The sequence below is a fragment of the Octodon degus genome, unplaced genomic scaffold, assembly GCF_000260255.1.
Source record: "Octodon degus isolate 3935 unplaced genomic scaffold, OctDeg1.0 scaffold00100, whole genome shotgun sequence".
In the NCBI taxonomy this organism is placed as follows: Eukaryota; Metazoa; Chordata; class Mammalia; order Rodentia; family Octodontidae; genus Octodon; species Octodon degus.
The window spans coordinates 9,123,516-9,147,305 of NW_004524676.1; the positions used below are offsets into that span (position 1 = coordinate 9,123,516).

Here is a 23,790-nt window from a genome sequence, read left to right on the forward strand (position 1 = left end):
CCAGTTGTCCATCTCTCAGCCTTGGCAGCAGCTCCTTCCCCTTCCCACATCAAAATCTCCCTGGTTCCAGGAAGGCCAGAGTCTGAGCCGCAGTTGGGAGGGAGGGGAGCAGAAGGCTCCAATAAAGTCAGAGGGCACCCACAGACCACTCATTTACCTATGGCATGGCACAGACCCACCAAGGGGACGCAGAGCCAGCCATCTTCAGCCTCCTGTGAAGTACTCACCTTCTTGGGGCCTGGGAACCGGCAGGGGTCGGGGGCTGCGTCTTTAAGACGGAGCCTAGCTGCAGCAGCCTCTGCCCGGCAGGGGCAGGGGGAGGGGAGCCGGTCAGTCCATTAGCAGCGGGGCTGGCGCCAACGGGCGAGCCCTTCAGAGGGCCCTGGGGAGTAGGAAGCAGCAGCCCTCGGCAGGCCTGCTGCCTCTACCCGTCCCCCACTTCTGGGTGTGTGGTGAAGGAGGGGATGGCTGACAGCAGGTGACAGCCCCAGTCCAAGTTCCAGGGCCTACTTAGACCAGAGCTCCCCAGCTCCTCAGCTCCCAGCTAGAAGCTTGTGTTTTAGTTTCACCTCCTCCTCCCCTAACTCTACAGCCCGTCCAAGCAGGAACCCCTGCTCGTCAAACCCTTCAGTACCCTGTCCAGCTCCGGCTTCGCCCGCTTTGGAAAGCGCTGCCTGCCGCCCTTGCCTGTGGTCGCATCCCGCTTCCAGCCCTGCCAGCACCAGGGGAAATCTTTCGGCCCGGAGCCAGCAACCTAGGGAAGGAGGGTGCGGCGCCCGCCTCGGCCCGCAGGGTGGGGTGCCCCCTCCCCTCCAGACCCGCTCCTGCCGGCCTCAGGCCAGGGGGAGGAGCCGCCCGCGCCCCCCTCAGCCAGCAGGGCTATAAAGCCGCCCTAGAGCTCCTGCGGCTCCTTCGCGCCAGCCCAGCCCTTCCAGCGCAGACTGCGGTGCTCGGCGTCATGAGCCACCGCCCGTCGGGCCTGCGGGCCAGCGTCGCAACCTCGTACCGACGCACCTTCGGGCCACCACCCTCCCTGTCTCCCGGGGCCTTCTCCTACTCTTCCAGCTCGCGCTTCTCCAGCAGCCGCCTGCTGGGCTCGGGGTCCTCGAGCTCCTCCGTGCGCCTGGGTAGCTTCCGCGCCCCTCGGGCGGGGGCCCTGCGCCTGCCCTCCGAGCGCCTCGACTTCTCCATGGCTGAGGCCCTCAACCAGGAGTTCCTGGCCACGCGCAGCAACGAGAAGCAGGAGCTACAGGAGCTCAACGACCGCTTTGCCAACTTCCTCGAGAAGGTGCGCCTCCTGGAGCAGCAAAACGCGGCCCTGCGCGGCGAGCTGAGCCAGGCCCGGGGCCAGGAGCCGGCGCGCGCCGACCAGCTGTGCCAGCAGGAGCTGCGCGAGCTGCGGCGCGAGCTGGAGCTGCTGGGCCGGGAGCGCGACCGGGTGCTGGTGGAGCGAGACGGGCTGGCTGAGGACCTGGCGGCGCTCAAGCAGAGGTCAGGGCTGGGCTGGGCTGTGGCGACCCGACCGCCCCGTCGAGGCGACTGCGGCCCCTTCCTTTCCTCCCTAGAGCCCAGTGGCGTGGCTCCCTGGCTAACGCGAGCCGGTGCCGCTACATTTGTGGCCGAGGGCGCCAAGCCTCCGCCCAGCACTGTCTGGGGAGTTGCGGCAGGGCGTCTTTTATTTCCCCTGGGCCTTAAGGGGACCAACTTCTCAGGTTCCAGTCCACTAAAAAGGTCAAGGGGCTGGGGTTGTGGCTCAGGATCCTCAGCACAACAAAAGGGGAGTTCACCAGGTAGCCTGAACCCTAGTCCTTGAACCCTGGGCAGCAGCCACAGTGGCCCTGAGGGCAGGGCTCAGGGCGTGGGTAGGCAGCTTCTTTTGTGTTTCCTCTGCTCACCAGGTTGGAGGAGGAAATGCGCAAGCGGGAGGATGCGGAGCACAGCCTTGTGCTCTTCCGCAAGGTGAGTCGGAACACGGAACACGCAAGTTTCGCCTCCCATCTCATCCTTGCATCCTGAGACAGAGCAGGAAGGCGCGGTCGACCTCATTCTGACTGCCTTCCCTCTCGAACCCCACTTCCACCCTATGAAGGATGTGGATGACGCCACCCTGTCCCGTCTGGAACTAGAGCGCAAGATTGAGTCCCTGATGGATGAGATTGAGTTCCTCAAGAAACTGCACGAGGAGGTGAGAGGACCTAGGTGTTGAGCAGCCTGGAAGGTTGGGGAGTGGCCTCACTTGCGGAGAACTGGGAGACCGCGGGTGGAGCGGCAGAAAGGCGGGGTCGCTTGTGGGCCAGGCTCTACAGGTGGCACGCGACCCACCCCTGCGCCACCTGTTGGCCGACAGCGGAGCTACACCCCGACCCTGCAGGTGCTTAGCACCGAGGTGGGCACAGGACGAGCGGTCCTGCCGCGGGGCCGCTCTGGAGCCGCTCGGTATCCTCGCAAACGTTTCTCTGCCTTCGGGCGTCCGCCCGCGGCCGGCTCATCCTATGCCTGCGCTGGCTGCAGGAGCTTCGAGACCTGCAGGTGAGTGCGGAGAGTCAGCAGGTGCAGCACGTGGAGGTCGAGGCCACCGTGAAGCCCGAGCTGACGGCGGCACTGCGGGACATCCGTGCGCAGTACGAGAGCATCGCGGCAAAGAACCTGCAGGAGGCCGAGGAGTGGTACAAGTCCAAGGTGCAAGGCCGCGGGGTGCGGGCTGGGGCCGGGAGGGACCGGGCTGCTGCAGCGGGGTCGCGTCCAGCCCACTGCAGCGGAGCTACCCCGCCCGCAGTACGCGGATCTCTCTGATGCCGCCAACCGGAACCACGAGGCTCTGCGCCAGGCCAAGCAAGAAATGAACGAGTCCCGACGGCAGATCCAGAGTCTTACGTGTGAGGTGGACGGGCTGCGCGGCACGGTGAGCCACGCGGGGAGCGCCCGGGAGGTACGCGGGCGGCCTGGTCCCGTCTGACCCGGTTCTGGCTCCTAGAATGAGGCGCTGATGCGGCAGCTGCGGGAGCTGGAGGAACAGTTCGCCCTGGAGGCGGGCGGATACCAGGCTGGAGCGGCGCGGCTGGAGGAAGAGCTGCGGCAGCTCAAGGAGGAGATGGCCCGGCACCTGCGCGAGTATCAGGAGCTCCTCAACGTGAAGATGGCCCTGGACATTGAGATCGCCACCTACCGGAAGCTGCTGGAGGGCGAGGAGAGCCGGTGGGGAGCAGGGCGTCTGGGCGAGGCTGGGTTGGGGCTGGGCTGTGGGGCTGGGGGTGGCGGAGGCCCAACAGCACTCTGTGCCCACAGGATCTCGGTGCCCGTCCATTCCTTCGCCTCCTTAAGTATGAAGACGATTGGTGAGTTCTCCATGCATGTCTGGCTTCCAGCCTGCACGCCCATGTCTTTTTCTGCCCTGATTGGACCCTTCTCCCTCGACTGTAGACGCCCAGCCTAGATGCACCCCTACTCCTCACGCTCCACCCTTCCGTACCCCCAAGGAGTGGGTGCGAGGAGGGAGGGAATCCCATTTTTTCCCTTCTGCCTCTCATGCTTCTCTCTCCAGTGCCTGAGGTGGAGCCATCCCAGGATAGCCACAGCAGGAAGATGGTTCTGATCAGGACTATCGAAACCCGGGACGGGGAGGTGAGCCCCTAGCCCCAACTCCACCTTTTGCCTCGTGGCCTTTGAACCCTAGCCTGGCTGCAGATCTTAGTGCTTAGTGTCAACAGAGAAGGTGGTGGATAAATCAAAGCCTCCGCTGGTTATGCCCTCAGAGGACAGCAGGTGGCGCTACTGAAACCTCAGCTTTTCATTTCTTACCCCCAGCAGGTGGTGACTGAGTCTCAGAAGGAGCAGCACAGTGAGCCGGACAAGTCTTCAGCTCACAGCTACTGAACCCCTTGGTGGGGACTCCCTGCCCCTGCTCTAGGCCAACTGTAAACCCACAGCCTCACACCTGTCCTGAAGTGGCCTTCCTTCCCTCCCACTGCATGTGCCTCCCTCCCTGGCCCATGGTCAAGTGGCTGGCCCCTCTCTGACACACAGATATGATCCAGATGCTTTCCTTGTTCCCTGATAAAGAGGCTGTGACCCTGAAGACAAACCCGCTACAAAACAGGGTCCCATGATCTGTGGATGAGCTGGGCTGGGCTGGTCCAGAGTCTGAATTTCCCTTGAGTCAAATAAAACTACCATGGAAAGAAACTGACCTGGTGGGTTTGTGTCTGGGCTGGGTCTGCGGGGGTGGGGATGGGAGAGTAGGGGGTGGGCAGAGCCCCAGCAGTGTTTTCCTTTTCCCTCTCTCACTTCCCCTGACTCACATCTGTGACTTGTGTGTTCCCTGCTGTGTTTTCACCTACCTCTGTGCATTCCCTCTTGCCCTCTGTGACCTCTGCAGCTGTGACTGAAAGTCCAGCTGTGTGCTGGGTATCCCATAGGTGGCTCCAAGACAACATGTTCCAAACTGAGCTCCTTACTCTCTCTCCATCTGCAATCATGATCTTCCTTCTAGATTCCCCCACTCCTGAAGAAGGCATCCCTGGAACCTCTCTTGTCACACTAGAATCCACCCACCTCACACTTTTTCTTTGCTTGCCTCCAAGTCTCCTCTTCTTCCCTAGGGATCAAACCTAGGGCCTGGTGCACACTAGGTGGGGGCTTTACCACTGAGCTATACCCCAGAATCTTCCCACCATCTGCTCCATAATTATGTCAAGATTGTGGGGTTCTCAGCCAGGTGTAGTGGTGCGCACCTGTAATCCCTGCATTTGGGAGACTAAGCAAGAGCATCACTGTGAGTTCAAGGCCAGCCTGCACCAGAGAAAAACTTTCAAAAAAGGGGCCGGGGAGATGGCTCAGTAGAATAAGCGCTTCCGTGGCAAGCGCAAGGGCCTGAGTTCAGTCCCCAGTTCTGGGTAGGGTAGGGGAGACAAGGGCTGGCCAAATAGCTCAGCCAGGGTTTGGGGAGATAGCTCAGTAGAATAAATGCTTGCCTGGCAAGCGCAGGGTCCTGAGTTCAATCCCTGGTACCAGAAAACAAAACAAAAACACCCAAATAGCTCAGCAGATTAAAGCGCCTGCAAGCAGGCGCAGGAGCCAGGGGTTTGATCCCCTGGGCCTGCTGTGCTGGCCCTGCCCCTGGGGTGCACTGAGATGGCAATAGAGACTGGGCGTGGTAGCACATGCCTGTAATTCCAGCTCTTCGGAGGCTGTAAACAGGTGGATCACTATGAGTCTGATCTAGTAGTGAGACCCTGAACACCCTGTAGACCCTTCCCTAAAATACAAAAAAAAAAAAGAAAGAAAGAAAAGATTGTGTGATTCTCCCCCTCTCCATCACTACTGCCATAGTCCAGCCCATCGTCATCTCTTGCCTGGGTCACATTAGCTAGCACCAAAGGTTTCCATCTGGGGCCTTGCCCTGCCATCCAGCCAACTCTCTCTCTCTCTTTTATTTTGGCAGAACTGGGGATTGAACTCAGGCCCTTGCACTTGCCAGGCAAGCGCTTATTCTACTGAGCTATCTCCCCAGCCCCTTATCCATCCAACTCTATTCAATCTGCATAGATAGCAAATCTGATCCCTACCATTGCCAGTTCCACACCACCCCAAGCGTCCACTTCCATGCTACCCCCAGTTCCATTCCATCTGACCTTTGTTCGAAAGATGAAACCCACTTTTAGCTTTAACACTTCCTTCCCTATTCAGTGTTGACACTAGATTCAAGAAATAAGTCAGAGTCTACTCCCAAGAGCTACTCTGTGGGAAGAAAGATGAACAGATGAGATGCCAGCTTGGTGGTGGGCACTGTGTCTGGTGAAGCAGACAGTGGGGTGGGAATGAGTGGCGCTGCTAGCCACGCTGGAGGGGATCTGGGCTTTTCATGGGAGGTGACATCCCATCAAGCCCTGGAGAAGGAGCAGCTGTGCGAGAAGTAGGGAGACAGGAGGTTTTTCTAGGTGATAAATTTCCAGGCTAAGAGGGAGCAAGCTGGGGACTGGAGATGACCTATAAAGCTAGAGTGAAGTGCAGGGAGGGGATGGTGTTGAGGCTGGAAAGAAGAAAGCAAGGCCTGCTGCGGACGGCTTGGGTGGCCATATCACGAGTACCTGAGTACCACTGTCTCCACACAATGTGCCTGCCCTGCATTTCATGTAGTGGCACCTGGCACCCAGAATTTATGAGGATAGTAAAGTATCCTGATTTGCTTGGGGTTTCATAATGAAGATTGAATCTGAGGCTTCACCTTTTTTATTTTCTGTTTTAGATAGGTTCTGGCTAAGTCCTTAAATTCCCTGCGCTGGACTGAAACTTGAAACCCTACTTCCTCCGCTTCCTGTGGTGCTGGGAGTACAGGTATGTACCCTACTTGAGCTGCATTTTAGAAAAGTTTGAGGGGGGATAAAAAGACCCAAGATAGCTTGTATACATGTGCCAGCTTCCCACAATGAATATAATTATGTACTGTAAACAAGTGCTAATAAAATTAAAAATTAAAAGGTTGCTCTGGTAAACATGTGCAGAAGGATTTGGAAAGAGCTAATGTAGTGGGTGAATGGGGTAGCAGGCAAGGCATTGACAAATATGTGGGCTTCAGGGAGATGGATAGTGGTACGTTCATAGAGGCAAGGGGAGACTGGAGCAGGGCAGGGGAGCCCACGACAGAAAAGTTCCTTTTATACTAAGGGATGTGAGACACTGTGGAACATCCAAGAGGAAGGGATAGTAGGTAGGCAGCTGTAGCTGTAGGTCTGACATTCAGGTGTCATCAGAAATTTGAGATACAGATGCTATTTGAATGTATTTTTTTATGTATTTAGTACAGGGTGTACAGCATCTACAGGGTCTCACTACTTAGATCAGACTTGTAGTGATCCTCCTGTTTACAGCCTCCCAAGCACCTGGATTACAGGTGCATGCCACCACGCCCAGTCTCAATGGCCCTCTCAACGTGCCCTGCAGGCGGGGGCAGCACAGCAGGCCCAGGGATCGATCTCCCAGGCCCCTGCATCTGCCTAAGCAGGTGCTTTAGTCTGCTGAGCTATCTAGCCAGCCTAAAATACATTTTATTACAAGTAACAACATCAAAAGAAGGAAATGGGGCTGGAGAGATGGCTCAGTGGTCTAAAGCACCTACTTGGAACAAGCTTAGCAAAGCACAGGGACTGCAGTTCAATCCCCCAGCACCACATGCCAGCCAGCCGCGCCCCCTGGTGGGCTGAGCTGGCCACACACACACACACACACACACACACACACACACTAAATAAATGTTAAAAAAAAAAAAAAAAAGAAGGAAATGTTTCATATAACAAGAACCCAGAAGCAGGGGAAGTTCTAATATGAATTGATATACTCTGGTTTCTCTTCAGATCGTATAAATCTTTTGCCTTTTACTAATATGAATTGATTCAGAAGTTCAGTGATGTTACCAAGAACCCTGGCTCACTCTTTGGCTCTGGTGAACCTTTCTTTGTGGGGTTTGTGTGCCTTGGGGATGGCTTTCCTCATGACTTTACAATGGCTGCCAGAATCCACTGGCTAATTTGTTCCTGCTCACATCCACTGGAGGAAAGAGAAAACCTCCTCCAAGGTATGAGATATAAATCTCTCCCTTCGTTATTTAGCTAAAACAGTTGCTCCCCACCAATGACAGTTGCTGAGAGAGCTTCTGATTGATTTAGGCTCACTATCTGGTATGGAATGGACGTCAGTTGCAACACTTATGGCAGAGATTACTCAGACTTCCACTACCCCTCTTCCACAGGGGGATACCCGAGTACCACTGTCTCCACGCTGTGTGCCTCCCCTGCATTTCGCTTTTAGTGGCACCTGGTACCCCAGTGGAGAAGTATCATGTGGAAAATCAGACAAAAGCTTTAGAGTCTCAAATGCTTAGGTTCTCCCCACTCCTTCAAGGTGTTTAAGTTTTTAAGTGAGCCAATTTTTAGTTTGGAAATGTTCATTTCAGAGTTCATGTCCCATGATTTATACTGACTTCAAGGAAGAGAATTGAGCTGAAGATAACACAGGCCCTCTCAGTGTCACATAGGAGAAGAAATGAGAGCTTGAGAAGCACAGGCAGTGAGAAACACAAGTGCCATAGGAGAAGAACCCGGACAGTGCACTCTGAGGAGGCAGCAGAGAAACATCTTGGAAGGCTGAGGAGAGGGGGGTGGAGAGTCTGGTTTAGGAAGAAGAGGACAATCTGGGATTTACCAACAAGGAAGATGCTAGTGACCTCGGTGAGGGCACAGTTAAGTCAGAAGACAAAAGTGGTCAACTGAGGACCAATGAAATGAGGAAGAAGACTGACTCTCTCCAGAAAGTTTGTTTAAAAAAAAAATAGGGCCATGATATAAACTCAGCACTGTGGGAGGTTGAAGCAGGAGAACCAGAAATTTGAACACAATGTGGACAAATTAGCAGCCTAGTGAGATCCTGCCTCAGAAGATACAAGGGGCTAGAGTACAGCTCAGTGTGAGGGCTCTAAGAAAGAAAAAAGGGAGAAAGGGAGGAAGGGTCAGGAGAGAGAGAGAGAGAGAGAGAGAGAGAGAGAGAGAGAGAGAGAGAAGAGAGAGAGAGAAGAGAGGGTAGAGGATAGAGGACAGAGGACAGAGGACAGAGGACAGGGGGTAGAGGATAGAAGATAGAGGGTAGAGGACAGAGGACAGAGGATAGAGGACAGAGGACAGGGATATAACTCATGGCACAAGTGCCTGCTTGGCAAGCACAAGGTTATGAGTTTGATTCCTAGTACAAAAACAAAACAAAACCTGGGAATGTAACTCAGTGGTAGAGCACTTGCCTAGAATATGCAAGGCCCTGGGTTCCAACCCCATTACTGGAAAAATAAAAGTCATCTCAGAGGTAAGGATGTGACCATGTTTATTTATTTGGATCCCTGATGAGAGCCTGCTTATGTTGGGCACCTATCTCAGGTTGGGGGCATACTGCTCCCCTCCCTGGGGCACCAGGCTCCCATTAGCTTCTGCTCCCCAAGAACAAGCTCTAACTAGCATGGCTCACTTCTGCATCTGACTTCCATGGCTTCCTTTTCTACGGCTGTTGCCTCCCCACACAGAAGATGGCCCCTTGATTAATGCTATGAATGAAGCAAAATTGAGCACCCTTAAAATACTGAGTTCCTGAGGCCAGTGGGCCTTTGCAGTACCCTCTGTATTTTGGCTCCCATTGGTGAGTCAACGGACGTTAAATGCCTAACAAATGTTTTTCTTTTTCTTTTTTTTTTTTTTTTTGTGGTACCAGGGATTGAATTCAAGACCTTGTACTTGCCAGGCAAGCACTTATTCCTTATTCTACTGAGCTATCTCCCCAGGCCCTGTATTTGTTTTTAATTGTTTTTCATAAAATAATTTTAGGGCGGGTGAGATAGCTCAACAGACTAAAGTGCCTTCTTAGGCAAGCTCAGGCAAGTGCAGGGAACATGGTTCAATCTCCAGCACCACTTGCCCACTCCAGCCCTTCTCCCCATGGTGGGCTGAATTGGCCACAGAGTCTGGGCACAGTGGAGTATGCCTATAATCCTAGTGCTGGGGAGGCTGAGAATAGGAGGATCACTATGAGTCTGAGCTGCATAGTGAGACCCTGTAACAACCAAACATATTTAAAAAGAAAAGAAAAGAAAAAAGAAAGAAGGAAAGAAAGAAAGAAAAGAATTTAAAAAAGGGGGGGGGCTGGGGAGATGGCTCAGTGGAGTGAGCGCTTCCCTGGCATGCGCAAGGGCCTGAGTTCAATCCCTGGTTCCGGAAAAAAAAAGAAAGAAAGAAAGAAAGAAAGAAAGAAAGAAAGAAAGAAAGAAAGAAAGAAAGAAAGAAAAGAATTTTAAAGGACTGTGGATATATCTCAGTGGCACAAGCACCTGCCTGGTAAGTGTGAGGTCCTGAGTTTCATTTCTAATACCAAAATAATAATAATTTTAAAAATCTGTTTTTCACATTCATGCCTCCCTCCCCCCATACAGGTTCTAAATTGCTAAACTGTCCAGATTGGGCTTGAATTTGTCACCCTCCTGCCTCATCTGTGATTGCAAATGGGCATCACCAGACATGGCTCACACTTGTTTATATGATCCTATGGTTCAAGTAAACGTGTCTTAAACTGATGCAGGAGTGTAAATAGTGCAGTGCTTACATGTTACTGGGGCTTGAACATGGGCCTTGCACTGAGCTACAGCCACAGCCCTTTTTTATTTTTTATTTTGAGACAAGCTGGGAGTATAGGCTGTGTCACCACATTTGGCAATGTTAAAGGCCAGGGGGTCGGGGCTGGGGAGATGGCTCAGTAGAATAAGTGCATGCCAAGGGCCTGAGTTCAATCCCTGGTTCCGCCAAAAAAAAAAAAAAAAAAAAAAAAGAAAAGAAAAAAAAGATCGGGGGTGGTGGTGAATACCTGCAATCCTGCCACTTAGGAGACTGATCTAGGAGGATCACTCGGACCCACGCATTCCAGACCAGCCTTGTCAGAACACTGAGACACTGTCTCTGAAAAATAAAATAGGATGGGTCTGGTGGCACACACTTGTAATGCCAGGACTTGGGAGTTTGAGGCTAGCCTGGGCTATGCAGTGAGGTCAAACCCAGCCTGAACTATATAGTAGAAACAAAAATAAAAATAAAATAAAGCCATTGAGGTGATACATATTTGTAATCCCAACTCTCTGAGAGGCTGAGGCAGGAGGAATTCAAGTTTGAGCCTCGCTTGGGTAATTTTGCAACATTGTGAGACCCTATTTTAAAATTTAAAATAAAAATAAGGGGGAAAAATTGGCTGGAGCTATAGCTCAATGCAATTTGAGTACTGGTTTCAATCTCCACTACTGCTAAATAAATAGTCAATGTAGAATTCCTGGGGTGTGTATGTGTGTGTGTGTGTGTTTACACGTGTGTAGATATACTCCTAGCTCCATCCCTTGAGAGGGCCCTGGAGCAGCAACACCCGGGTAGCAATGAGTGCAGCTAGTACTCTGATTTTGATTTTTTTTTTTTTTCTGGTTCCACGGATCAAACTTGGGACCTTGTGCTTGCCAGGCAGTGCTTAAGCCTGCTGAGCAATATCCCCAGCCCTAGATTTTTGGATTTCTAAGTAGGCTCCTCCACTGGAAGGAACCAGAGTGGCCTGGAGAAATGTCTGACACCTGAACTGAGATATGAAAGGTGCAGCTGAGCTTGAAGCTTGTTGCTATGCCAGAAGGTAAAGAGATGCTGATGAAAGATAAGATCATGGTACAAGTGTAGAGAGTACAAGATGAAAGGGCTCCCACTGACCACAACAAGTATAACTTGTATATCATAAGAACTATATTGGGGGGCCAGGGAGGTGGTTCAGTGGAATAAGTGCTTGCCTGGCAAACACAAGGTCCTGAGTTCAATCCCTGGTTCCGCAAAACAAAAACAAAAACAAAAAACCTATATTAGGGCTGGTGAGATGGCTCAGTGGTCTAAAACACCTACTTAGAACAAGCTAAGCCAAGCAAAGCACAGGGACCGCGGTTCAATCCCCCAGCACCACATGCCAGCCAGCCCCGCCCCCTGGTGGGCTGAGCTGCCCCCCCCACAAAATAAATAAATAAATAAATAAATAAATAAAATTATTAAACAAAAAAACTATATTAGGGTAAAGAGATATAGCCCAGGGGCTCAAGTGCCTGTCTGGCAAGTACAAGGTCTCAAGTTCAATTCCAGGTACAGAGAAAAAAAAAGACTGAGAATGTAGCTCAGTGGCAGTGCCAGGACCTGGATTCAATTCCCAGTACCAAAAACCCCCCACTATGTTAGTAATTGGATAGTAAATCAGTGATGATAGCAAGAATTCAGGAGTTCATAGTGATATAATTAAATAAAGCTGGGGGACTACCCGCTCAGGCCCCCTCCTGGCCTTCTTTCAAACAGGGGCTTTCTTTCCCTCAATAAATATATTCTGCTCATAACCTTCGTTTGTTCCTAAAATTCATTCTTCGGTTTTAGAGAACACGAACTCGTCCAGATCAGGTCGGGAGATCATTTTCCCTGTGTCATCTAGAGGTTCCCGGTATCATTTGGAGGTCACCCACCCGAGATCAGTTTTTCTCCCTGTATCAAGAGGATCTTCCCGTCTTCTTGCCTTTGGTCCTCTCCGTGTGTTTAGAGTTAATAAAGGCTTTCCCTCCCCCTAAAATAAATAAATAAATAAATAAATAAATAAATAAATAAAGCTAAAGTTGTTGAGAGATTAATTACAATATAAATATACACCCCCTCACGAATTCCTTATTAATTACCAAGATGAGGAGGAACTTTTAGGGAGAAATCTGGCAGATACAAATGCAGGCAAAGCAATGAGACATGTTGAAATAGAAGCCACCGGATAGGGTGCAGTAGGAAGAATACAGCAGCCTTCTGGGACAGCCCTGCCACAGACTGAGCAACTGTCATCACGATGAAACATCAGATGTCCAGCTGGGAGTGGTGCACAGAACTCAGGCAGCTGAGGCAACTGCAAGTTCAAGGCCAGCCAGGGCTACCCAGTGAGTTCAAGCCCAGCTTTAGTGAGATTTTTGCTTCAAAACATCAAAACCGGACCGGGAGATAGGTCAGTAGAATAAGCGCTTGCCTGGCAAGCACAGGGCCTGAGTTCAGTCCCTGGTACTGCAAAATAAATAAAACATCAAAACAAGCCAAGCATGGTGGTGTATACCTGTAATCTCAGCCCTTGAGAGGCTGAGGCAGGAGGATCACAAGCTTAAGCTCAGCTTGGATCCTATCTCAAAATAAAAAGAAATAATAGTGTGATGGCTGGGCTGGGGAGATGGCTCAGTGGAATAAGCGCTTCCCCTGGCAAGCACAAGGGCCTGAGTTCAATCCCCAGTTCCGAAAAAAAAAAAAAAAAAAAGTGTGATGGAACACAACTGTAATCCCAGTACCTGGGAGGCAGAGATAGGAAAATCTTCATGATTTCAAAGCCAGTTTGGGCTACACAGTGAGTTCAAGGCCACCCTGAACTACATAATGAGGCTGTCTCAAAAAAATCATATATATATATATATATATATATATATATATATATATACAAAGAACTGGAAACATACCTTTCTCTCTTTTCTTCTTCTTCTTCTTTTTCTTCTTCTTCTTCTTCTTTTTTTTTTTTTTTGAGATATACCTTTCTTCAAAGGGCTGCAGTTCAAAAGGAGAAGGTGGTGGGAAAAAAAGGTACAGCAGTGGAGGAAGAGGAAAATTGCTCCAGAAAATTGCTGAAGGAGACTAAAGAGATGAAACCTGTGCTTCAAGGTGGGATTGATTGTGAGAGGAAGCATCACTGAGAAAACCAGCCAGATCTGCATGGCAGTCTGAGGGCGGCTGATAGGGACTCACCACCAACACTCTTGTTGTGGTTGTGGTTGATTACATGGGAAAATGTTCTTGCTTTCAGGAAATACATGCTTAAGTACTGGGGGAAGCCGGATATGGTGGCACACGCATGTAATCCCAGCACTCTGAAGACCAAGGCAGGAGGATCCTTGGGAGTTAGAGACCAGACTGGGCTAAAAAGTCACCTTATGGCCAGCTGGAGCTGAACAGCAAAACCCTGTCTCAAAAAGATTAAAAAAAAAAGTATTGGAGGGAGTCTGAATAAAATACTGTCAATTTGTTTTTGAATGATTTTTTTTTACATCTTTCTTCTTTTTTTCTTTCTTTCTTCGTCTTTCTGAGACAGGGCCTTGCTATGCTGTTCAGGCTGGCCTTGAGGTCCCTTCGTAGCCCAGGCTGGTCACAAACTCCCAAGGACCCCCCGCCTTGGCCTGCAGAGTGCCTGAGAATACAGGGTGTCTTGGACGATTCAGGAAAAAGTGATGGATATTCACGCCACCACCCTGTCATCCCAGCTAGTCTGGAGGCTGAGGGAGCAGGGTTCCAAGTTCAAAGCCAGTGGGGCAATTTAGCCATAACCTGCCCCCAAACAAAAGGCACCGGGAATGCAGCTCAGTGATAAAGTGCTCCTGCTAAAGCAGGACTCTTCCACTCCCACTGTAAAATCTTCCCAGCTCTTCTCACTGATAAGGGAGACACTTCAAGCAGTTCCCTCATGGTTGTCTCCTCCCTTAGAGGGACAATACTGGGAACCATCACCAAAAATTTGGCAAATGGGATCATAAATAAGCTTCACAAAACAAAAACCAAAACAAATGAACAAAAACAAAGCAAAACAAACAAACAAACAAACAAAAAAACAAAACCAACAAGCTTCACAGCATCCTAACATCCTGAGATACACAGGAGGTGTCTTCTTTCAAAGCTAGGATGGGGTTAGCTGCTATGATGGCTAAATGCCTCTGTTCTGCTCCTGTATCTCTACTTGGTTGATTCCAAAAATTGTATAAAAGGGACCCTCTCCTTGTTTCAGGGCCCAGCCTGGTTTTGAGCATTTCCAGTGGCCGGGTCATGCACTAATGAGTCCTCCAGTAATCCTTCTTGGTTTCTCCAGTTTCTTGGAAATTTTACAACACTGAGTTCAATCCCCAGTACTGCAAAACAAAACAAAACAAAACAAAACAAAACAAAACAAAACAAAACAAAACAGCAAACAGATTGGATAGGCATGGTAGATATTCTGAGCACCAACCATTCAAAAAAGTTTTCTGTCCAGGCGTAGTGGTGCATACCCATAATTCCAGCACTTTGCAGGCTGAGGCAGGAGGATTGATGCAAATTCAGGGCGAGCCTTAACTACATAGGGAGACTCTGTCTCAAAAAAAAAGTAAAACAACCTTTTCAGCTACAAAATCAACTCCCCCTAGCTGAGCGTGGTAACATATTCCTGTAAACCCAGCATTTGGCATGCAGAGGCAAGAAGATTGCCACAAGTTCCAGGACAGTCTGGGCTACACGTTGAGTTCAAGTTTTGCATTTTGTAAAAATTAGCTACTGTGAGGAGAATGGATTCATATGGAAGGGGATAATGGAGGATGGGAGACTCTTGCATCCTTTAGGTGATATCAGAGGACTAAGGTGGTGGTAATGTAGCAAAAGTGCAAAGATGGCATGTGGAAGGGCAGAGGATAAGGGTAGACCCAAAGCCATGTCCATTTCCTGTCTTCCTCTTCCATTCTAAATCTATTCTGCGATCTTGCCTTGCACCCCTGCCTGTCCATAATCGCTGGTGAACCCTTCCTGCAATTCTCTAGGCCTGGAGGAGACCACCTGCAGACGAGGTGGGGAGAAGGCTGAAGCGGGAGAAGTACAAGCCAGCTGAAGAGCCTCCATCTGGAGTTAACTGTTGCAGACACACCGGGTCTGCCACCTCCCCGGGTGGTGAGACCCAAGCGAACAAATGGTTTTTCTCTTTTTGTTCTCAGTGACTGAATTCCTTTTGGCGCTCTCCGCCACTTTGCGTGTCGCAGGGGCACGTTTTCTTTAAAGGTCTGGAATGGCATTCCTCAAACTCGACCGGCTCAATGGTTAGAGTCGAGTTTTGGCTCGGAACATCCTCCAACATCACTCAGGCCACGGAAAGGCCCAAGCCTTCGCAGAGAGCCCCCACACTTCCTCGCAGAGGACCCTGCCTCAGCCAGTCGTAAGATCTCGCGATAACGCGGTAGCGCCGGTTGCGGCCCGGACTCGGAGCGCCCCGCCTTCCATGGCCTCAGAATGGCCTCCTCCTACCCCTTTCCCCGCCTTCCACGCGCGCTCCGCTCTCGGGTTGGCTGGTGGAGCCGGGTCAGTTTTTTTCCTCGCCGAAAAGCGGTTCCGTAACTAGTCTTTCTTCTGATCCCGCCTCCAAACGTCTCTGATTGGGTGGCTGAGTCATGCGTCACGCGCCTCCTCAGCCTTGGACGAACCAATCAGGAGCTTGGCGTATTTTACGAACTGGGGAAGTAGCAGAAGACTCCGAAACTTGGAGAGAAAGCGAAGGAAGTGGAGGCAACCTTGAAGGGTTCCTGGGACGGTGCGGCACAGGGATCTTGAAGGAAATGAGGGCTGCGGGAGCTCAGAGGGAAGAGAGCAGTTAGGGGTCCCGAGCGAAAGAGCGGGATCTGAGTGCCTGGAGGTGGCAGCCAGGAAGAGCGGCCTTGCAGGAGTTGGGTGGCTTCTGTGCGCTTGGTTGGGGGTGAAGGTGGAAGTGTTGGGATGTTAGGACCCGTGCTCGGAGAACACGTTGACACTGATCCCCGATCCTGCCGTGTTCCCCGTCTCTGTAGCCGTCATGACCACCGTCCAAGCCACGAAGGATCCCCTCCTCCGGGGTGTGTCTCCTACGCCTAGCAAGATTCCAGTACGCTCAAAGAGATGCCCGCCTTTCCTCACAGTCAAGCCGAGTTCCCAGGACCAGGAGAACCAAGATCCGGGGGTAAGAGGGGCCTGATGGGTAGAAACTACTTACTAGGAGTCAACACACACCAGCAATTCACCCCAGCGCTGAATCCCAGCTTTTTCTTCCCCTTTCTCCCTAGAAATTGGTGCAGAAGCCGCAACTTAGTATTCAACGTACGCTTGTTGACTCAGCAGGCCCCAGGTCAAAAGCCACGTACCAAAAAGAGAAATCACAAAAGTCCATGGCAATCACTCAGCTTCGGAACCCCCTGGAGGAGCTCAGGCCTAGCCCTGGGGGACAAAATGCGGGGCTTAAGCCCCCTCCACAGACAGGTGCCTGTTGGAGGCCTCCTTAGCTGAGTGAGAGTGGGAATTGCTTTGGGGCACTTCACTTCTTTGATTTTCTGCTCACTGTAAGAGTCCTGGTAGCTGGGTGTAAATAGTGTACATCTGTAATCCCAGTACTCCGGGAGGCTGAGGCTGGACCATTGTAGGTTCAAACCCTGTATCAAAATAAAAAATAAAAAGAGGTGGGGATGTAAGGCAATGTAGAAGGCGCTGGATTCAGTCCCATAGCTCTGGAGTAAGAACCTGCTTAGGCAAGCACAGTTACTGGCATTCAGTCCCCAACACCACATGCTGCTCTAGCCCTCCTACCCTGGGGTGTGCTAAACTGGCCATGGAGACCAGGCTTGGCAGTGCAGGCCTGTAATCCTAGCATGGAGGGAGCAGGGGCTGAAAACAGGAGGATCACTACGAGTCCAAGCTGCGAAGTGCGACCCCGTACCAAATACGTTAAAAAAAAAAAAAAAAAAAAAATCCTGGCTCTGCTCCTGGAAAGCTCTTAGAAGCCAGCTTTCTCCTCTTCAGCAAAGTGTCATCCCTTCTAATGTCTTTTCAGTTCTGTGCTCTCCTAATTCTTTGCAGAATATCCCATATTTTGGCTCAAGTCTGTTACCTTTTAGTAGTTTGATAAGAGGGGCTTTGTTTTCTTCATCAGTGGCTCTTGTTTTAGAGTAGTGTAACAAGCTGAACAAATACCTCTAAAACCTGCTAGTCAAGAGGCTGAGGCTGAGGCTAAGGCAGGAGAAGCACAAGTTAAATGCTAACCTAAGCTATTTAGTAAGATCCTGTCTCAAAATTTTAAAAAAGTTGAGGATATAGTTCAATGCCAGGCCTAGCATATGCCAGGCCCCGGGTTCATTCCCGTGTACAGGAAAGAAGGAAGGAGAAGAAATAGGAAAAGAAAAGAAAGGCAGGAGTTGTATCTAAAGTTCTATGAACATTTGGTGAGCTGGGTTCAGTTAAATGAGTCTCTTACTCCTGCCTCTCAGGGTGAATATACCAGAACCCCCTGCCCCTTAGCTTCCTCTTCCTGTTACTTCTCACCTTTTCTTTGTTAACCTTCAGAAGCTCCAGGGCCCCTAGAGTTTGTGGCTGACCCTGCAGCCCTGGCCACGATCCTGTCAGGTGAGGGGGTGAAGAGCTATCCATTGGGGCGCCAGTCCAGCCTGGCTCGGAGAGTACTGGTTCGAGGGAGCCAGGGATGTTCCATTCGGCGGGGCCAGGTAATGAGACCAGACATGAAGTCAGGCTGGAGAGGGTTGAAAGAATCCTGAGCTCCTGCTAATTATCTTGGTTGGGGTCCTAGGGTGCTCGAGCGTCTGCATACTTGGCCCCCAGAACCCCCATCCACCGACTAGGCCCTGGTAGAGCTTCTTGCTTCTCAAGACTGGAGGGATCTGGACCCCAAAGTCAGACTTTGTGCCCCCAGAGGCTCGAGACTTTGGTGAGTGCCTTGGAAGGACTGATGTCAGTGTTTCTGGGAGCTTCCTTCCAGGGACAAAGCGGGCCCCTCATAGCCAAGGGGTTCTATCAGGTGGTGGGCTTGGTGGTTAGATCCCTACTTTTGGGGCCCACTTTTGACTCTACTTTTCTCTCTTGCACCTATGGATCAGGTTCTACCTTCAGGATCTTCCTTTCACTCCCCCACCCGCCCTAGTTTACAGGAGCTCAGAAGAGAGACAGGTGGCAGAAACCGGTAAGGAGAGGATGTGGAGAAGTTCATGTGAAAAAGAACGAACTAGTGCCCAAGACTGGGGCCCCCAGGTCTAGGGCCTTCTGATAGTTTTAGGACTCCCCAAGGGGAAACCTGTGGCTACCCAGGGTGAGCCCTTGGAATATTGTTCAGACTTCCACAGTCAGGCTTCAGAGTATCAGGAAAAAGACAGACAGGTGAGGTGCTATTTCTTTTACCTACAACATGGGCTGTGGAAATCAGTGGGATTGAGTTCCTGACCCTTGTCTTACCATCTCTGAGCCTTGGTCCCTTTATCTGGGAAATGAGAATGTTTGTACGTTCGCTAGAGGTTGCTGTGAGAATGAAGTGAAATGATGTGTGTGCAGGAGTCTGCATCTGCCCACCTGTTGGTACTCAGCGATTTCTATGGTTCTTATTGCCATCAGGACTTCAGTGAGCCATGTCTCAGGATTGCTCCTGGAAATCCCTGTACAGCCTGGTGAGTGTGTTTTGTGCAGAAAACAGGGCACGGGCCAAGGAGATGGCTCAGTAGAGTAAGTGCTTCCCTGACAAGCGCAAGGGCCTGAGTTCAATCCCCGGTCCTGCCAAAAAACAAAGAATACAAGGCAAGAGAAAACTTGGCACATTTTGGAGGGTGGGAGTGGGGTGAGGAAACGGGGAGGGAGGGAAGCTAGATCTGCAAGAACAGGAGTGCTGGGAGCATTGATAGGATACTTGCCTAGCACTTGAAAGTGCCCTGGGCTTCCAAGGGCAGCAGTGCAAAATGAGTGAGTGAATTGGAAGAGCAAAGAGCTGGGCATGGTAGTGCCTGCCTGGAATCCCAGCATTTGGAAGGCTGAGGCAGGAGGATCACTGCAAATTTGAGGCCAGCCTAAACTACATATTAAGACCCTGCCTCAGGGCCTGGGAGATGGCTCAGTAGAATAAGCGCTTCCCTGGCAAGTGCAAGGGCCTGAGTTTAATCCCCAGTTCCGTCAAAAAAAAAAGACCCTGCTTCAAAAGACAAAACAAACCAGGTGGTGGTACACGCCTGTAATGCTAGCACTTGGGAGGCTGAGGCAGGAAGATCACTGCAAGTTCAAGGCCAGCCTGAGCTATAATGAATTTAAAGCTAGCCTGAACTCTACTACTAATAAGCAGTGAAATTTAGAAAACAGTGACTATTTATCTTCTAAAAAAAAAAAACCCACCAGAAAACAAAACAAATGTGGGTGGGGGAAGAGGAGATCAGAAAGAGACATGGCTTTTGGGTAGGCCAGAGGTTGGCCAGTTGTACCTGTGTCCCCATTTCTGCCCTCTCCCTGCCACTTCTTCAAGATTGACCTTGCACTTACTGTTCTGTTACCAACTCAGTCATAATGCTGGGGGGTTGTTTTGGACTCTTGGGGTGCTGCATGAGTCCCTGTCTCTAATGGGCCCTGGGGGGCTGTTGAAACGGTGTACCTTTTTCAGAAGTGGCAGAGCCCTGTGCCAGACTCTGATGGATGTTCTAGATACTACAGCAAATTTCCTGTCTCCTAGCTTCTTTCCCTGAAGAACACAAAAATGTCCTTCATTCAGATGAAGGAACAGAGGCCCTCCTAGGTCTGGCCCAGCAAGTACCTTTAGGAGAAACCAGAGAGAGAGCACACCCCAGGGTGAGATGGGAGTCTCCTGGGAGGGGGACAGGGAGCCTGGGAGATGCTTAGGGGAATTTAGGACTGGCAGTGGAGCCAGGCAGTCCTGGCTCTCAGGATGTTATGGGGGGTCTGGGTTTCCCATATGTAGGTCTTAGCCCTCTGCAAAGTGGGGCTGACCTCTGTACCAGGGGGACTCTCCTAGGTAGCTGGGGCCTGGAGGGAGGTTGGCATAAGTTTGCACCATCAGGTCAATGCCAGGGCTAAGACAGATCTGATACTGGCCAACTAAAAGCATTTGTCCCTTCATGCCACAAATAGTTACTGGCCAGCTACTGAGTGAAGGTATTCTCGGCTTTGCACATAAATGCTCTAGAAAGGGAGACAAAACATGTGAGCTATATAGGCTATCAGATGGTGGTACATTCTCTGTGGGGGAAAAGACCCTGAAGGGGACTGGAGAGTGGCAGAGTTATCACAGTTTAATGTAGATTGGGCAGGGAATCATCCAGATGATAAAGTTTAAGTGAAGACCAAGAGTGGAGGCTCTGAGCCATGCATGCATCTAGGGGAGAGCGTTCTAGACCAAGAGAGCTTAAAGGCCAGAGGAGAGAATGTGCCTAGTGCATCTGTGGCTCAGCAAGAGAGAGACTAGTGAGATTGAAGCCCAGTAAGGAGGAGAACAGTAAGGGAAAGCTTATAGCAGTAACAGAATCAGTTTAGCAAGGGTTTAAACTTGTGTAAATCCTTGTTATTTTTCAATTGGAATGAGTGGAAAGCCAAGAGAGGGGTGACATGATTTGACTTCGTTCTTAAGGATCATACTGAGTGACACAGAAAGGGGAAAGAGATCACTCTTCTGCCCTTTCCATCTCCACAGGATGCCCATGACTCCCAGTTAGTGGCCTCCCCTGCCCCTGTGGCCCAGCCTGTGCCTGGCCGTATGGCACCGCCTGTCATCCATTCATCGCCTTTCGGACGGGCTCAGCGTGTACCCTCCCCTGGCATCCCAGCTCTGGTTTGTATGGAAAAGTCCAAGGGGGTGGCACGAATGAAGCAATCTAGCTGGAGAACACCGATGGGCTTTGTTTTTGTCTGCTCAGCCACCCACCTCTCTCCCCAGACTTCATATTCATTATTGCGGCGTCCCACCATTCGACCCAAAAGTCAGTTCACTCCATTCACCCCCAGACTTCAGCGGGTAAGAAGGGGCAGGGCAGGTGGCTCTCCTGGACCCAGGGGGGAAGGAAGGATGTGTGCAGGGAGTTAAAACAGAGGCAAGGGGAGGCTGCCTCTGGGTTACTGAGGCCTTCTGTCACAGGCCCAGTGGTTGAGTGGCTTCACCCCTCAGTCCTGTCCTGAAGAGCCTGGTCTGCCTTGGGTAAGTATCAGAAGTTTATCCATGCTGAGGTTTCTTATGCTGTGCCCTTGGTCTGGAGATCTAGATGTTGAAGCAGGTATGTTCTCTCCATCTCTGCATACTTTTCTGCTGCCCTTCTACTCTTAGATTTAAAGCCTGACAATTACGGATTTAGATCTCTCAGCTAGGGATTCAGACCAGTCTGCTTTCTGCCGTAGCCTGGTTTCCTCACATACTTCCCATGTATGTGGCAGGAGCAGATTGCTATACGGTTGTTTGAGCAGGACAGTGGTGCAAACTTGCAGGAGCAGCCTGGGAAACTAACCATGTCAAGTCCTAGATCACACCCATACGGCGCCCTCAACTTCCAGGAGCTAAAACTGCAGGTAGGCTGTGGGGCAAGGCCTGGATGCCTGCTGGGTAATGATGGGGCTGGAGAAGGGGGAGCTGGGAGGGGAGAGGGGCATGAACTGCAGTGTGGGAAGACTGCCCAGTCTCATCCTGACGTCACACTTGGGCACTCTGTCCCACTACAGCGCATTGGTATCCTGCAGCAGTTACTGCGCCAGGAGGTAGAAGGGCTGGCCGTGAGCAAGTGTTCCCCCCTTAATGGAGGCTGCTCTCTGAATATGGTTGAACTTCAGCCCCTGCTAGCTGAGATTTCTAGAACTCTAAATGCTCCAGAGCATAATTCTGGGACATCACACCTTCCTGGACTGTCACAGCACTCTGAGCTGCCAGAGCCCTGCCTTCCAGAGGAGTGTGGGGAAGCACAGCTGTGCTCTGGGGTGACACAACCAGAGCCGGCGGTGACACAGCTGTGCCCACCAACTGAGTCAGGGCCTCCAGAGTCTTGCTCTAAGGCCAGGCCAGAGACACGAGAGCCTTCCTCCCAGGAGCAGCCCGAGGAAACAGAACCCTGCCCACCAGCTGAGCCTGGACCCGTGCAGCCTCAGCCCCAGAGACAGACTGCATCCGAAGAGGCCTGTCGTAGAGTAATATTAGGGACATCAGATACCTGTTCCCTGGAACCAAAATGCCTGAAGTCCAGTCCATGGCACTGCTGCGGTCAGGGAGCTCCAGCAGCCACCAGTCTGACCTTCTCTTCCCAGCACCCCCTTTGTGCCAGCCCCCCTATCTGCTCACTTCAGTCTCCAAGACCCCTGATAGGCCAGGCAGGTAAGTAGTGGGCTGAGAAGGGGGTGTGCAAGGGCGGTTTTATCACTGGGAGGGGGGCCCTGACCTGCACCAAGTGTTGCTATGCATTGTCCTCTGTTGTCTCCCCTGTCCCAGCCTGGCTACTCAGGAGAAGGGAGGAGCTGCTCCTTTATCTCTGGGCTCCTGGCCAGTTTAACCCTTTTAAGAAGGGAAGGTACCACATGGGAATATAGGACCCCAAGCTGCTCCCCAACTCTGGTCTTCAGGTCCTAGCAATCTGGGCCCTCGAACCCTGGCCCTGAGGCAGCGCCTCAAAGCATGTCTCACTGCTATCCACTGCTCCCATGAGGCTCGTTTGGACGATGAGTGTGCCTTTTACACCAGCCGAGCCCCTCCCCCAGGGCCCACCCGGGTCTGCACCAACCCTGTGGCCACACTGCTTGAATGGCAAGATGCCCTGGTGAGCCTCCAGTCCAGGCCTGGGTGGTGGCAGGGACCCACCTCCACTCTTATTGAAAAATAGTGGGAATGTGACAAGATCTCTTTCTGTTCTCCAGTGTTTCATTCCAGTTGTTTCTGCGGCCCCTCAGAGCTCTCCATCCTGAGGCTCCCACCATTCACACCTCACCCCTTCCTTTTAGCCCTTATTTATTTGGTCTTCCCATGGGACTGGGGGCCAACATGCTTTTATCCTTTAATAAAATTTCTACAGTGTTTGAACAGCCAGCTAGTGAGTCTGAATCATCCAAACTGGGCAACCACTGGCTGCTCTCCAGTTGCCCACAGGGTGGCAGTGTATTCTAGCTCAGGTTTCCCAGGGCTCAAAAGTCCATCCAGGCTCTCTTGGAGGCTGTCCTGCCCTGCCCACCCTCTCACGGTCTCCGAGTGGGGTAGGATCAATTGTGGGGTCTCTTCTCCCTGAGCTGAGGTCAGTTTCTTATCCCCTAGAGCTCTTCTGCTAGGACTCCCAGCTGGCATGATGGTGCATATCGGTATTCCTAGCCACTTGGAGACTGAGGCTAAGCCTGGGGTGAGAGGGTCACTTGAGCCCAGGAGTTAGATGTCAGCCTGGGCAATATAGTAAAACCCCATCTCAAAAACAAGGAACACTGAATTCTGCTACACAGCCCTGTCTGCATTATGCAGAATGGCAGGGCCTAGAGCCAGACCTTTGGAATCATCCCTCGTTAGTGTCACTCTAGCTGGTGTCCCCTTCACCACAGAGGGAGGCCAAGAGGGTGGGGGAGCCATAGTTCCACCCACAGCAGAGAACCCTAGTCTGGCCCCCACCCCCACCTTGCCAGTGGTAACTAAAATTTTGCCCTGGCAGAG

The 23,790-nt window shown here is 51.4% G+C and overlaps 2 protein-coding genes across 3 annotated transcripts; both read left to right on the forward strand.

The window, feature by feature from the left end:
* The first annotated feature begins 725 nt into the window (after positions 1-725).
* Positions 726-4,145, forward strand: Prph (peripherin). 2 transcript variants are annotated; one of them, XM_012516328.2, is made up of 9 exons: positions 726-1,491; positions 1,899-1,959; positions 2,090-2,185; positions 2,512-2,679; positions 2,777-2,902; positions 2,975-3,195; positions 3,286-3,335; positions 3,542-3,621; positions 3,805-4,145. In XM_012516328.2, the coding sequence occupies exons 1-9, from the start codon at positions 959-961 to the stop codon at positions 3,871-3,873; spliced, it is 1,404 nt and encodes a 467-aa protein (XP_012371782.1). In that variant the 5' UTR covers positions 726-958; the 3' UTR covers positions 3,874-4,145. The 2 variants fall into 2 exon arrangements, with proteins under 2 accessions (XP_012371782.1, XP_012371783.1); XM_012516329.2 differs by having other exon boundaries at positions 3,808-4,145.
* An 11,729-nt stretch (positions 4,146-15,874) lies between these two features.
* Positions 15,875-23,126, forward strand: Troap (trophinin associated protein). Its single transcript, XM_004638668.2, has 15 exons — positions 15,875-15,984; positions 16,172-16,320; positions 16,424-16,616; positions 17,694-17,851; positions 17,935-18,072; positions 18,242-18,324; positions 18,750-18,802; positions 19,846-19,961; positions 20,821-20,958; positions 21,064-21,141; positions 21,262-21,321; positions 21,555-21,686; positions 21,837-22,479; positions 22,725-22,918; positions 23,016-23,126. Exons 2-15 carry the CDS (start codon positions 16,177-16,179, stop codon positions 23,061-23,063), a joined length of 2,178 nt encoding a protein of 725 aa, XP_004638725.1. The 5' UTR covers positions 15,875-15,984; positions 16,172-16,176; the 3' UTR covers positions 23,064-23,126.
* The last annotated feature ends 664 nt before the right edge of the window (positions 23,127-23,790 follow it).

Coding starts and splice junctions, on each gene's coding strand:
- Prph (XM_012516328.2), top strand. CDS start 959: ATGAGCCACCGCCCGTCGGGCCTGCGGGCCAGCGTCGCAACCTCGTAC. Junction 1,960..2,089: donor GCCTTGTGCTCTTCCGCAAG/GTGAGTCGGAAC, acceptor CACCCTATGAAG/GATGTGGATGACGCCACCCT. Junction 2,186..2,511: donor TCAAGAAACTGCACGAGGAG/GTGAGAGGACCT, acceptor CGCTGGCTGCAG/GAGCTTCGAGACCTGCAGGT.
- Troap (XM_004638668.2), top strand. CDS start 16,177: ATGACCACCGTCCAAGCCACGAAGGATCCCCTCCTCCGGGGTGTGTCT. Junction 21,142..21,261: donor TCACCCCCAGACTTCAGCGG/GTAAGAAGGGGC, acceptor CTTCTGTCACAG/GCCCAGTGGTTGAGTGGCTT. Junction 21,687..21,836: donor TCCAGGAGCTAAAACTGCAG/GTAGGCTGTGGG, acceptor GTCCCACTACAG/CGCATTGGTATCCTGCAGCA.